Source organism: Schistocerca nitens, chromosome 7, assembly GCF_023898315.1.
Source record: "Schistocerca nitens isolate TAMUIC-IGC-003100 chromosome 7, iqSchNite1.1, whole genome shotgun sequence".
NCBI classification, from domain to species: Eukaryota; Metazoa; Arthropoda; class Insecta; order Orthoptera; family Acrididae; genus Schistocerca; species Schistocerca nitens.
In genome coordinates this window covers 392,451,208-392,466,283 of record NC_064620.1, presented here as the reverse complement: position 1 = coordinate 392,466,283, position 15,076 = coordinate 392,451,208, and the positions used below count along the sequence as shown (strand labels likewise).

The following is a 15,076-nucleotide window of genomic DNA, read 5'->3' as shown; positions in this document are numbered from 1 at the left end:
TTTATTATGCAACTGGTGGCGTACCCATTGCTCCTCAGAACACTTTCCAGGTGCTGTGCCTCACTTTGAGGTTCTGCAGCACACTTATTCATCTTGTACATATTAAGAGTGTGTTAATCATTTCTCTTTCCTAGCTCGGTTGATAATTCGACAGTTTGTGCAGATATTGGTCTATGTGTGTCAGTTTTCGAGACACACACCTTTTCTACCTCCGTAGCAAATTTTATGTTGACATGCAGACTGTTCAGGTGTCTTAGGAAGTCACTGAGTAGTTCCTCACCATGGCTGCACAATGATGAAGGTATTGTCAATGAATCTGTACCCCACCTTGGTTATACAAAGCGTGAAGTCCAGAAAATTGTAAAATTAATGTTGGCTGAAAAACCCAAGACAGAAGCCAAAAGGCAATATGTCATCAAGTGGTTACAAAAGCCTCTAATTTAATAAAGTAAATGAAATTAAAATTTTAACTTTAGCTGACAAATCATACTCTCGCAAAAACTGAACATTTGCATATCCTTTAGGAAATTATTATTTTTATTTTACTTAGTATACTGTGTTGTTATAAAAACATGTTAATGCTTCCACTCCATTGTGATCCTTACTGCTCTTTAAAAAATTGAATGATCACTTAGAGATTTGTACAGAACTTGGTTATAATTAAAAGAAAAAATGCAGACACTGTAAACTTAAGTTGAATAAAGAATGGTTTATTGATAAAACTAACAAATTGTAAGATAGAATTGATGGCTAGCACTTACTTTCAGAAAGCAAAATGTGTAGTACTGCTGATAGACACATAAAAAAGGTAAGAGTGATACACTTCCTAACTTTTGGAACTTTTAGTTCCTTTCATGGGTAAGAGAGAGGCATAGTTTGGGGAAGGTTGAAAAGGAAAGGCAGGTCACGTAGACACCGTGATAAGAAGAACCTACCCTTCCTTTTCAGCCTCCTCAACTTAAAGCTCTCTCCTCCCTGAGAAAGGTACTATTAGTTTCAAAAGCTAGGCAGTGTTATCACTTTTCCTTTTATGACTGTCTATTAGCATTATGGAATGATAGGAGTATCTCACAGTTGGTTTTTCTCACTCTTTAAGAACAGATGGTGAAAGGTCATTCACCACAGTAATGAGAATGGCTATGAGATAGTGTCCGATTGGGGCACGGTTAAGTGGAGGTTGCCTTAAGGGTCAGTGCTGGAACCACTACTGTTTCTACTATGTAAGAATGCTATGCTGTCGAATGTGACGGGCGATTCTAAAATATTTCTGTTTGTTGATAATACTACTTGTTAGTGAAGGATACTGAGTGCAATGTATCAAACAGTGCAGTTCAGGACATTAGTTCATAACTTGTAGAAAATAAATTGATGCTAAATCATTGTAAGTTTCAGTTTCTACAGTTTCTAACACACAGTTCAACTAATAGAATGAGTTTATGATTGATTGATCTGAACAATCCAAATTTCCAGCAGTTCATTTATAAGTTAAGCGGTCAGGGAAAGCCCATGTCCAGGGGCTTATTCAAAAACTGACTGTTGCTGTATCTGCTGCTAGAATAGTGTCAGCAATAAGTGAAAGTACAAACAGAATTTAGTAGAATTTATACTGCTTTTCATTGACTTATGAAATGAGGCATTATATTTTGGGGTAACTCTTCCCATTCACAGAGGGTAATCCTGTCTAGGAAAGGGCAGTTCAAGTAATATGTGACCCCTTTTCAGGAGTCGGATAATTCTGACGTTGACCTTTAAAAAATAAAAATGTTGTTGACAGAATGACAGTATGAGCTTATTCCTACGAATTAGTAGTTTTTCACCTAGTAATTAATGTGTAGCAGAAATCAAATCTGCATTGGATCACACCTCTGTGACTCTTGTGAAGAAAGGGGTGCAGTATTATGCTGCATCCATTTTCAGTATGCTACCATAAGAATTAAAAAATCTTAGCCATAATCCTCACATATTCAAGCCTAAACTGACGTGGCTGAGAATGAGAGAGATGGGTTCTTTCGTGGATAGTGTTATTCCCAGGCAGGGGTGAGATGATGCAGGACCAGGCTCACGAGGATTATGAATCAATAGAATTCAAAAGGTGTTGGTCTTTATGGAAAGATTGCTGAGAGTCAAGTAGTAATAAATGCCAAGTTCTTTGGGAAGGATACACAGGAGAATTTGAGGTTGAACATATGGGGCTCTGTGTGTGTGTGTGTGTGTGTGTGTGTGTGTGTGTGTGAAAGAACAAAAGCTTATGCAATTTTCTGATCTTTGATTTTCAAGTAAATTAGTTTAAAGAACACACAGAACCACAAGTTTTATGTTTATCACATAGGTAAGGACCAAATATTATCCGTCGTGTACAACTGAATGTTCAATTAGATTTTGTTGCAAAAGTTACAAAAGATGGCTAATATTTATTCTTATATAAAATAGTAACTGAGGAACAATTTATAGACTCTTCACATTTTCCAAGATGCTGTGAACCACAGGGACTGGAATTAGAAATAACAGTAACTGCTAATAGTTAACAAAGTGTTATATAGCAACACGGAACTTCCTAGACAAAAACATGAGAGTCTGCAATGATGCACATATCAAGCACTTATCAGCGGACTGCCATCACATACCAGGTCCATAATCCACAACTAACATTGTAAAAAATATTTGTGTTTTTGTATTTATTGATGCTGCAAAGAAAGGTACTGCTGGCAGCTATACAGATGTTTGTAGTATCTTCTTGCAGTACAATTTACATGAGATCAATAAATGAATTTAGTAATGAAACATATTACAAGATCACAGATATTAACATGAATTAAGATAGATTGCTACTCACCACATAGAGAAGGTGTTGAGTGCAGCCGACAGACACATTTAAAAGTGGACTGCTGGAGGTTTGCTTTTGACAAAGTCCTTCATCAGATAAAGAAGAAACACATATTCACTCATTTATAAATACATAGCTCTCTCTCTCTCTCTCTCTCTCTCTCTCTCTCTCTCTCTCTCTCTCTCTCTCACACACACACACACACACACACACATGGCCACCATTGTGTCTGGTTGTTGTGACCTGTGACCCCTCAAGCAGTGACAGTGGTCATATGTGTGTGAGTTGGGTGTGTAAGCTGTCTGTGCATGAATGTGTGCAGATGTTTCTTCTTCATCTGATGAAGAACTTTGTTTGAAAGCTAACCTCCAACAGTCTCCTTCTGTATATGTCTGTCTGCTGCTCAACACTTCCTCTATGTCATGAGTAGAAGTCTGCCCTAATTCATATTGTTATTCCATTCTGGATTTTCCAATGCTTGAACAGAAATATGCAGTGTTTCTTTGCATGTACAGATGGTCTTTAATATCTAATCAATATTTTTTATTATTTTTTAAAATTAATTGGACATTATATTGCTTACAAAATTCCCAGATCAACTTGTATTCTAATTAATTAATCCTATCTGATTCTAAAAAATTTGTTCTGAAACTTTTCAGGTAAATTTTTTGGTATTTGTAAGGAACAGCAGTTTGCTTGTGACAATGGATTTTGTATAAGCAATGTGCTTCGTTGTGATGGTATGAATGATTGTGGTGATAATTCTGATGAAAGAGGGTGTGATGAGCCACCATGTACATTTGGCACCTGTTCGCAAATGTGTGTTGAGAAGAAATCAGGAAATTACAGCTGCCATTGTGCTGCTGGCTACACAATGGCCACTGGAAACCCATTAGAGAAGAACCGAACCTGCTTAGCAGAAGGTATTTATATTGTTATCTTCTGTTTGATTTGCAATAGGATAACATTTTTTCTTGAGTACCAGTAACAGCTGATTAATTGGGTGTTTCGTCTATATAGTTTTAAGAAAAGTAAGTATGTGGAAGATGCTCCACTGGTTGAAAAGGCAGCTAGTAACTCGCACACTCTCTCTAAAAAGGTTGAAACTCATTGTCAAGGTAACTTTTCCACGTTTTACCAAGGAGCTGGACAACATCATCATTTGAGATTGTAAGGTCCTTTCTGTTAAGAAACTGTCTCATTGTTTAGCACATTCTTCACGTGGAGAGAATCCTTTACTAAGGAAACAGTGGTTCATTATTTCCAATCAGATAATTGTTGCATACTTTGAAGCTGCACAGGATGGTTATCATTGTGGAGAGATCAAGTTTGTACCATTGAGCATAGATTGACATATTTGAGAACCAACTTTTTTATTTGCAGCACTACCTCTGTGATTTTGGGTAAGCACAGATGTATTCATATTTTATTATAGATGCCAGTAAATGCACATTGTAGTCATATCTTTCATCAATTATGGTGGCTTAATTGTTGCAAAAATACAGGGTGATTCATGAAGATATGCAAGTATTTTAATATGTTATTCTACAAGTAAAACTAAAGAAAAAAGTGCATATAAACATAGGTCCACAAATGTTTAGTTGCGGAGTTATGGCTAATAAAAGATTTTGCCTGAAATTTAAGAACTTTGCTAATATGAAGCCATTACAAAACTGTACGAGGTTAAAGTAAAGCACGATTTTCATTTATTTTGTTGTTATTCGTCTGATGAATCTAATAAAGCATGTCCCAGGAATCTAATAAAACATGTCCCAGGCATGTATTGGCAGAACATCTAGAGAAGCAAAGATTATTATACAAGGAATTTTGTTTACTTTCTATTAAAAATGTAGAAACATTTATGTCATTGTTGGCAACCATTAGTGAAGTGTTTCAGTCATTTCCTAATCTCCAAGTGAGCTAGTTTTCTGTATTGTTTAGTGAAAGAACATAATAACAACAGTGTATTTAAGTGAAACCACATAGTAACTGTTTTAGTTTGTGGATTATTTATGAAATAGGTAGCCTTTCAAATTTATGGCAGAGGAATATGCCGATATGGTGTTTTTTTATGGCAAATGTGGTGGTGATGCTACAGCTGCAGTTAATGAATATCACTTACGTTACCCATCTTGGAGGATTCTAAATGTACGACCATTAGTGGAGTATTTCGAATCTTATGGGAGACAGGTCCTCTACCTTGTATTCATAATCAGTACGAGCATTTGATACATGAAGATGATGATGAGGATGTTTTGGACGCTGTTCCACGTAGCCTGGGTACCAGCACACGACATATATCTCAACGATTAGGCATTACACAATCTAAGGCATGGCGTACACTGAAGTACAATAATCTGTATCCTTACTATAAACAAAAAGTACATCATTTACATCTGGGAGATCCTCCCCTTTGCTTGGAGTTGTGCAACTGGTTAAATACTAATCGGCAGTTACACAAATACATTTTATTTACTGATGTGGCACAGTTTACTTGAGATGGTATAAACAATTTACATAACAAGCACGTATGGTCTGAAGCAAACCCACATGCAATAGTACAACACAATTTACAGCTGTGATTTAGTGTAAATGTGTGGTGTGGTATATTCAACACACACTTTATTGGACTATTCATTTTCCCAGGACATCTAACTGGCAAGACGTACTTACAATTCCTTCAAGAAGAACTGCCCTGCTTGCTCGAAGATGTTCCACTTGCTACGCGATTGCAAATGTATTTTCAACATGACGGCGCACCTCCACATTCCACCAATGCCATTACTACACATTTAAATGAACATTTTCTCCAGAAATGGATTAGTCATGGTGCTATACATCTGTGGCCGCACAGATCGATCGATTTAACACCAATGGATTTTTGTATATGGGGATGGATGAAAGACATAGTTTATGAGGACAAAGTCAATACAAGTGAGGTATCACTTGCTAGCATTATGAAAGCAACAGACAAAATTAAGAACAACCCTGTAAAACTGAATGAGCAACAAAATCTGTTCATACATGTACAACTCGATGGAGACATTTTTTGACACGTTCATACAGTTTAAGTTAACATTATTACCATCATTTTTCCAAACTTAAATTCTCTACAACTTCTGTTGAAAATTTAGTGCAATTGCCTGGAATCAAAAAATGGGCCAAGTAGTTGGTAGGACATGTTCTGAGCCAACAAGCTATCACCAGTTTAGTACTGGTGGGCAGCATGGATGGTAAAAATCACAGAGAGAATACTCTAAGCAGATTCAGAAGGATGTAGGTTGTAGTACTTACTTGGAGATGAAGAAGTTTGCATGGGATAGAGTAGAATGGAGAGCTGCGTCAAACCAGTCTCAGTACTGAAGACTACAAATACAACAACAACAGTTAATAAATTGAGAATTTTACGAAATTCTTTGCTTCTCTGGATGTTCTGGGAAACTACTGCAGATAAATGTCTGGGACATGTTTTATTATATTCACCAGATCAATAACAACAAAATAAATGGAAATCGTGTTTTAGTTTAACCTCGTACAGTTTTGCAATTGCTTCATATTAGCTAAGTTGCTAGATTTCAGGCAGAATCATTTATTAACTGTAACTCCGTAACTAAACATTTGCAGACCTATGTTTATATGAACTTTTTGCTTTAGTTTTAGTTGTAGAACAACATGTTAAAATATTTGCATATGTGTATATGGAACTTTGTGCATTGTACTTGAAATTTCAAACATTGTAACATCATTATTGTTATATGTTTGGTTCAAAAATGTCTTTTTCTTGTTTTTGACAGGAGGACCACCCACATTAATTGTAGCTAACGATGCTGAGCTACGTCTTCTAAATGCATATAAACCAAGTGAAGAATGGAGCAATAGTTTGACTGTCAAGCAGGCTAATGGTGGCACATTAAATGCTTACAAGCTTGAATCAGTGGCTATTCTATGGGAGGGCCATGAGAGCACAATTTTCTGGTCTGATTATCAACACCATCATATACAAAGCATGCCTTTACTTCTCCCATCCCCACCTGCTGGCAGTAGTGATTCTACTACTACAGGTCACAGGAGAACACGAAGAGAAGATCATATACGAACACTAGTAAGTATTTGTGCAAATGTAAATGAAAGATAGGCATTTAGTTGCTGCTCTTTCTTTTAAGTGAGTCCTCATCTCTTATCTGTCAGTTACCAACAACTGCTTATTAGCAGTAATCAGGAATTTTAATCTTGTATGTTTAGTTGATTGTTCTCTTCTAATCATTTCTTGCTTGTAAATCCTCTATCTCATAATAATTTGCAATGCATAATCACTTTGTCTGCCAGGGTTCTGTTTTTCTGAAATCGTACGTCAAATTAAGGTCCATTCTACTAACTACTCCCTGTAGTTCTACAATACCATGGCCAGATTCTGTGCTGCTTTTCAGCCCATTTGTGTGCCATGTGATTTATATCCTTGAGGCCACATTTGCCCTGTTACTTAATGGATACATCAAGTTACATCTATATATGCTGTCTGCATGCTTCACTCCTTTATGCCAGCTTGAGGATCAATAGAGTTGCCAGTAAAGATGAATACATGTACAGTGAGTTTACACTGGTAATAAACAGTTCTGCATCAAAGGTCATGCTCTACAATACAAATGCTGTGATATTGGTGTCAGATTCACCATGTAGTTTATGTGGCTATATTTTGTATGCTAGTAACAATAAATACTTGTCAAAACATAGCATTTACCATTATAGTTTAAAAAAATTTGACATTTCAAACAATTGAAAGTCCAGATCTGAATAGAGAGAGCTCCATACTTATCAGGGCACTTGCTTATCATGGGTCTGAAAAGGAACATGGCACTAACAGTTGTGAGTTACACTCAGTAAAGACAACTGTTTGTTACCTCAGTATTAGGACAGGTACAATAATCAGATTTCAATCAAGACCTTAAGGAGGAAAACCTATGTGGAAAGACAGTTTTCAGTGGCAGTGGGCATTATGGAAAAGTGGAGAAATGAAGTGCAGGAATTCCTGTTTTTCATGCAACAACCCTTTACTCGAGTTTATCAGTGCATACAATAGATAGAATTTTCATTTATTATTACAAATATGCAACAAATTTCACCATTCATTTATTCATAGTTGTATGTATATCTAGTGCTTATGCACAATTTTCAGTTTTATTGCTTCTGAAAAGCCAGATTCTTGCACTACACACACACACACACACACACACACACACACACACACACACACACACACACACAGCTGCTAGCTGTGATGACATTGTTGTATTGGAACATGAAAACAAAGTCGCTCTTTGCAGATGGAATAGGCACTTATTATGTATTACAGTGGCAAGATATTGGTGTGACAAATGTGTTCTAGCATAGCCTCATATAGACTGCAACTACTTATGCAACTGCTTTACACTCTCGTAACTAACAAACATCGGTACTATTTGTTAGTAATGATGTATGATGTGCCCAACAAAAGTTCAAACTTTACATCACTGTTTTCTATTCCATAAGAGCTATATAGGTAAGCTCATTGCAGCTTCTTTAATTTGCAATGAAACAACTAATTAGAAAATAATGAAAATCTGCCTGTAAATAGAGAATAGTCGTAACTTCAAACTCGTGCAAAGAAAATTGTTCATGTAATTACAATCTGGCATCTGTGACTCTTCAAAGTTGACACTTGCCAAAAATGCCTGAAATTGGACGCTTTCTCTTGAATATTTCTGTGTATGTTACCCCCTTTTCAATCTGTGTGTAATATTCACATATAGTAGACATTGTCACGAGCCCACAAGGTACAACAACGTGTGATGTAGCCAGAATAGGAGCCTGAAGCCAGGGATCAGTCTTTATGAAATGGATAACAGTGAGGACATAATGTCACTCTGTAAACTGTATAATGATCCCTCAATGTAGTGTGCTGTGGAATGTGTTGATGTGAATCTTAGAGATTCACTTGGAAGATAAGTGTCATTCACACATTCATACAACTGATGCATTGCTTCTCAGTTGGCCATACCCCATGCATGACACTGTCTAATGGTTCTGATACTGGGTTACTGTCACAGCTAATTAGCAGAAGCATTAAGTCTGGTTCATATAGTATCCATAAAACCCACTGATGCATGATTTTATTTCTCACTACACCTTTTATGGGATAAAAAGACAGAAGCTTTCGCATACAAGAACTCACAAACTGACTGACTGGATGAACCTAGTTTAGCTAAAACATGAAAAACTAAAATACCTAGAGGTGGAGTTCTTCTTTTCTATTGCAGAGCTACACTGTATATATTTTGTGTGACAAGTTAAAATCTGGCACCAGAGTGCAACACGAACAATTTGACAGAAATGGGATAAACTTCCAACAGATCAAAACTTTCTCTTAATCCATATTAGGCAGGTGTACCAGTTTCTATGGCTCTTCAGTGTATGTGGTGGGAATTCTTCATTTATTAAACAATGTGTCACTCAAGAGGTGTCCTCCACTATCAATGTGACATCAGAAATTCTGTACCACTCTAATGAGCATTTCTTGAGGAATAAGACCAATTTTCTTCATGTATTGCATTTCTTTGGGCTGGCACAGATCTCGGATAGTGTTTGGACACCTGATCCCCATAGAAAAAAAAAAAATAAATAAATGTCGTGTGACTCGGGCCTCCCATTGGGTAGACCGTTCGCCAGGTGCAAGTCTTTTGATTTGACGCCACTTCAGCGATTTGCGCGTCGATGGGGATGAAATGTTGATGATTAGGACAACACAACACCCAGTCCCTGAGAGGAGAAAATCTCTGACTCAGACGGGAATCGAACCCGGGCCCTTAGGATTGACGTTCCGTCGCGCTGACCACTCAGCTACTGGGGGCGGACCCCAGAGAAAAAATTGCAGGGGGTAAGGCCTGGTGATTGTGCTAGCCAGAAGAGGATGTTGCCACGTGAAAAATTAAGTGTCCAGGAAACATCTATGTGAGCATTTGGAGAGAAATCTGAGTCGTGTGAATGGTAGCTCTGCCCTGCTGAAACAGACTTGGTCAATCTGCAGCACATTGAGTCTTTGTACAAAAAAAGTACTCAAAAAAGAAAGGACCAATTATCCTGGCTCTTCCAAATGCTTACCATACAGTAACACAATCATTATGTAGTGGTTTTTCATGAAGTTCATGAGGTTTCCGTGCACTCAAATATCAGACATTTTGTTGATTAATGCATCCCAGTTGCACTAAAGCGTGATAAACACAAGCTAATGGTTTTCTGATCTGGAACTACATGATGAGAGTGAATCTGGAAGGACTCCAAAAATTTTGCTCAGCAGCAACAACAGATTAACCTTTTACCGTAAATGATTCCTCAGTGCGAGCTCTTTCCTTACCCATCCACAGTATGGTTGGAATTCATTACAGATTGTAATTTGCACTACCTGAATGTCAGTTATGTGTGTTAAATGTCCTATTCAATCTTTGCTGCTGTTGTTCTGATATCGTGATGTCAGCCTATTGCTATGTTAACTTGTTGACATTTCTGTTGCGTATGCCATGAGGTGGGGTCTCTGGGACCCCTATGTTTAAACTGTGATTTAAGGCAAAAATTATATGCAGGGCTGTCCATAAATTCATAAGAGTATGAGGGGGTGGAGATCTCTTCTGAACAACACGCTTCAAGGCATCCCAAATATGCTCAATAATGTTCATGTCTGGGGAGTTTGGTAGCCAGTGGAAGTGTTTAAACTCAGAAGAGTGTTCCTGGAGCCACTCTGTAGCAATTCTGGATGTGTGGGGTGTCACATTGTCCTGCTGGAATTGCCCAAGTCCGTCAGAATGTGCAATGTACATGAATGGGTGCAGGTGATCAGACAGGATGCTTACGTATGTATCACCTGTCAGAGTCATATCTAGACATATCAGGGGCCCCATGTCACTCAAATTGCAGATGTCTCACACCATTACAGAGTGCCCACCAACTTCAACAGCCTCCTGCTGATGTGGAGTGTCCATGGATTCATGGTGTTGTCTCCATACCTGTACATGTTCATCTGCTTGATAAAATTTTAGATGAGACTTGTCTGACCAGGTAACATGTTTCCAGTCATCAACAGTCCAATGTCGGTGTTGAAGGGCCCAGGCAAGGCATAAAGCTTTGTGTTGTGCAGTCGTCAACGGTACACAAGTGGGCCTTTGGCTCCAAAAGCCCTTATCAATGATGTTTCATTGAATGGATTGCACGCTCACACTTGTTGATGGCCCAGCATTAAAATCTGCAGCAATTTGTGGAAGGGTTGCACTTCGGTCACATTGAACGATTCTCTTCAGTCATCGTTAGTCCCGTTCTTGCAGGATATTTGATGTTTTACCAGATTCGTAATATTCGAGGTACACTTGCGGAATGGTCATACGGTAAAATCCTCACTTCATCACTACCTCGGAGATGCCAAATCCCTTCAGTCATACGCCTACTATAACACTACATTCAGACTCACTTAAATCTTGATAACCTGCCATTTTAGCAGCAGTAACCAATCTAACAACTGCGCCAGACACTTGATATCTTATATAGGCATTGCCTGCCGCAGCACTGTATTCTGCCTGTTTACATATCTCTGTATTTGAGCATGCATGCCTTTGCCAGTTTCTTTGTGCTTCGATGTATATCATCCATTTTAATATAGTTTTTTCCCCCATTTGAACTTTAAATTATGAAGGATGCTTTGACTCACCATGTACTTTCATTTTCCCATATGGATATGAGAATATCATCATTTTTACTGTTAAGATGTCTTCGGTTTTGGTAGAAGGCACTAAATGAATTTTCTCTAAATCTGTGAATAATGTGACTGAGTGCGTGGTACTGCATCAGTTACACATCCATGTGTCAGTGTCTTTTCCCCTGAGTGATTTTCCAAGTAGTGCATTGACATGTTCCTCAGAATTCTTCATCCAAAAAACAAAAAGAATAGTTTGAAAATTGTAATGTTTGGGTGATGGTATTAGCTTAAATATTCACAGTAAACAGTTAAAATCTCTTTCTCACACATCTCATATTAGGCAGCCTCAACAAATAAAATGATCATAAGTACCAGTAATAGATGCAATTAGACAACTGACATCCTAAGTGAAAAAATATTGATTTACAGATAGACTACAAGAGACAACAAAATCAGCTCCTTGATGATCTGGTCAAGAAGCTAAATATGATGCGTTACACACCTAAAAATATATGTCCATTTGTTATCTGCAAACAACATGTTTTCAGTAGCTGTATTGAATTATTTTCTGAATGATGGAGACAAAGTAAATAAAGTGTTTATCCTAAAATAGTGAGCAATAAAAATATTGTGTAAAATTGATAAGTACAAATATTGCTGAGATCTATTTTGCTGATCTTCATCCCTTACAAAATTTTTCCATAATAATAAAAATCTGCCACAGAGAAATATTGATTCTCAATACTAAAATAACAAATACTTTTTTTCTCCTAGATTCACATTTATAGCAGTTTTAAACATGAACTGACTGTAACAAATAAATTACAGTTAATTTGTAGTACAGTCAACAGTACATTGTGGAAACTTCTTCTGGCCATCATTCCATGTATCTGAACGTTTCCTTTGCTGATTGAATGTGTAGAAAACAGTGTACGAATGAACAAGTACTGTAACACAAAAGTCTACAGGTTCTTCAGCTAAAACCTCACAATGTTGTCTTGTGAGTCACAACAAATTGCTTTTATGACTGTTTTCTGTTCCTCCCTGATTTTGTTGACGAGAAAATTATGAGAATTTTTTTATTTAGTATAGCTTATGTATAGTTATTGAAAATTTGTTTATGAGATAATTATAAAAAAATTTCTTAAATATTTGTACAGCTTGAGAATTTGCAAGATCCAAAAGGTCTTGCAATTGACTGGGTTACAAAACGATTATACTGGGTAGATGCAGGAGCTGACACTGTTATGGTTTCAAAACTTGATGGTCTTGAGCGAACAACACTCATCAGTACAGATCTGGACCAGCCACATGATATTGTTGTTGATCCACAATCTGGGTATGTATTTCCCATGTAGAGGTGCTGTGGTACTTTGAAGATATTTTTATTGCTTATTCTTATTTTGTTTCTTATTTTTTAGACTTATGTTCTGGTCCGACTGTGGAAAAAAGGCTCGAATAGAAGTTGCTGCAATGGATGGAACAAACCGCCACACTCTTATTGATGCATCTGGGCAATGGCCAGCTGGATTAGCAATTGATTATCCAGCTCGTCGCCTCTACTGGAGTGACCCAAAAGCTCTTACTGTAGAAAGTGTTGATCTGTATGGCCACGATCGACGAATTGTCCATATATTTCCCTCAGGTATTCTTTTGTGACATGTACGGTAATTATTACAGTGAGGCGTTCCATATTTTGAGATTCAGTTTTGTGGCTTCCAAGAAAGTTTGTCATATCTACTTCCCTACCATCTCATTCATACGTCTTGGGAAGAACATAAACCATCAAGAGAGATAGAGTATCTCATGTACTTCTCCATTTTTGTTCAAGTACTGTATTAAGTTTTTATATTAGCATTATTCTCATGCAGCTTTCAGTGTCCTGTACATTAAAATAACAAGGACCTGGATGCATCTGTCACTATGTAGTGTTTTAATACATCACAACTCATTACACAGGTATACAATTATGCATCCAGTATTTTTGTTGTATTAGTTTGGTTATATCTCTTCAATTACAGTGTTCCATTTTTATCGTTTTCACTTGTGTTGGTTCTCCTTTTGTACTCTACAGCATTTGTGTACCATAGTTCTGAGTTTTCCTTTTCTTTACTTTTCATTTATGTTATCTTTTCCTGAACTTTGCCTTTCTGTAGTCCAATAACTAATGCATCTCTAATATTCTTTTCAGTATGTTTGTTTATTATTTATAGCATATATTCCTTAGCAGTCGTCTTCTGTCTGATTCATCATCTTCTTTTCAGACCAGGGCTTCATTAACTAGCAGCAGCTTGTACATGAATGAAACATTGTGTGTAAAATTTCCTTGGGGTAGAATTGCATAGCAAATCAAAATTGAATCAAAAGATAGAAAACTTATCAAGAAGCTCTGCCCCCCATAGTTTGCTTTTAAAAGTATTTCACATTGTGTTGGCCTAAAGACAAGATTCTGGCTTATTTGGAATATTTTCACTCCCCATCGTCACATGGAACTGTCTTCCAGAGCCGTAAATTTAAAATAAATAAAATATTGATTTTGGAGATGCTGAGTCACGATAGGCACAGCAAAAAGATTCACACAATTATAGTTTTCGGCCATTAAGGCCTTTGTCAGCAGTACACACACACACACACACACACACACACACACACACACACACACACACACTAACGCAAACACAACTTGCACACATGCCTGCAGTCTCAGAGAGCTGAAACCACACTGCGAGCAGCAGCACCAGTGCATGATGGGAGTGGCAACTGGGTGGGGGTAAGGAGGAGGCTAGGAGGGGGAGGGATAGTATGGTGGGAGTGGTGGACAGTGAAGTGTTGCAGTTTAGATAAAGGGCAGAAGAGAAGGTGCAGAGGGGGTAAGTAGCGGAAAGGAGAGAAATAAAAAGAAATAAAATGAAATCAAAAGACTACGTGTGGTGATGAAATGACGGCTGTGTAGTGCTGGAATGGGAACAGGGAGGGGTCTGGATGGGTGAGGACAGTGACTAATGAAGGTTGAGGCCAGGAGGGTTACGGGAATGTAGGATGTATTGCAGGGAAAGTTCCCATCTACGCAATTCAGAAAAGCTGGTGTTGGTGGGAAGGATCCATATGGCACAGGCTGTGAAGCAGTCATTGAGATGAGGGATATCATGTTTGGCAGCGTGTTCAGCAACAGGGTGGTCCACTTGTTTTTTGGCCACAGTTTGGCGGTGGCCGTTCATGCTGAGAGACAGCTTGTCGGTTGTCATGCCTACATAGAATGCAGCACAGTGGTTACAGGTTAGCTTGTAAATCACGTGACTGGTTTCACAGGTAGCCCTGCCTTTGATGGGATAGGTGATTTTAGTGACCGGACTGGAGTAGGTGGTGGTAGGAGGATGTATGGGACAGGTCTTGCATCTAGGTCTATTACAGGGGTATGAGCCATGAGGTAAGGGATTGGGAGCAGGGGTTGTGTAAGGATGGACAAGTATATTGTGTAGGTTCCATGGATGGCGGAATAGCATGGTAGGAGGGGTGGGAAGGATAGTGGTCAGGAC

The 15,076-nt window shown here is 37.9% G+C and overlaps 1 protein-coding gene across 1 annotated transcript in view; it reads left to right on the top strand.

The window, feature by feature from the left end:
- Positions 1–15,076, top strand: part of LOC126195380 (low-density lipoprotein receptor-related protein 1) — an 818,691-nt gene that overhangs the window by 742,167 nt on the left and 61,448 nt on the right. Inside the window, exons 62-65 of the mRNA XM_049933960.1 lie at positions 3,484–3,747; positions 6,619–6,926; positions 12,701–12,879; positions 12,962–13,185. Of these exons, the coding sequence (XP_049789917.1) occupies positions 3,484–3,747; positions 6,619–6,926; positions 12,701–12,879; positions 12,962–13,185 (975 nt within the window). The remainder of the gene's footprint in view (positions 1–3,483; positions 3,748–6,618; positions 6,927–12,700; positions 12,880–12,961; positions 13,186–15,076) is intronic.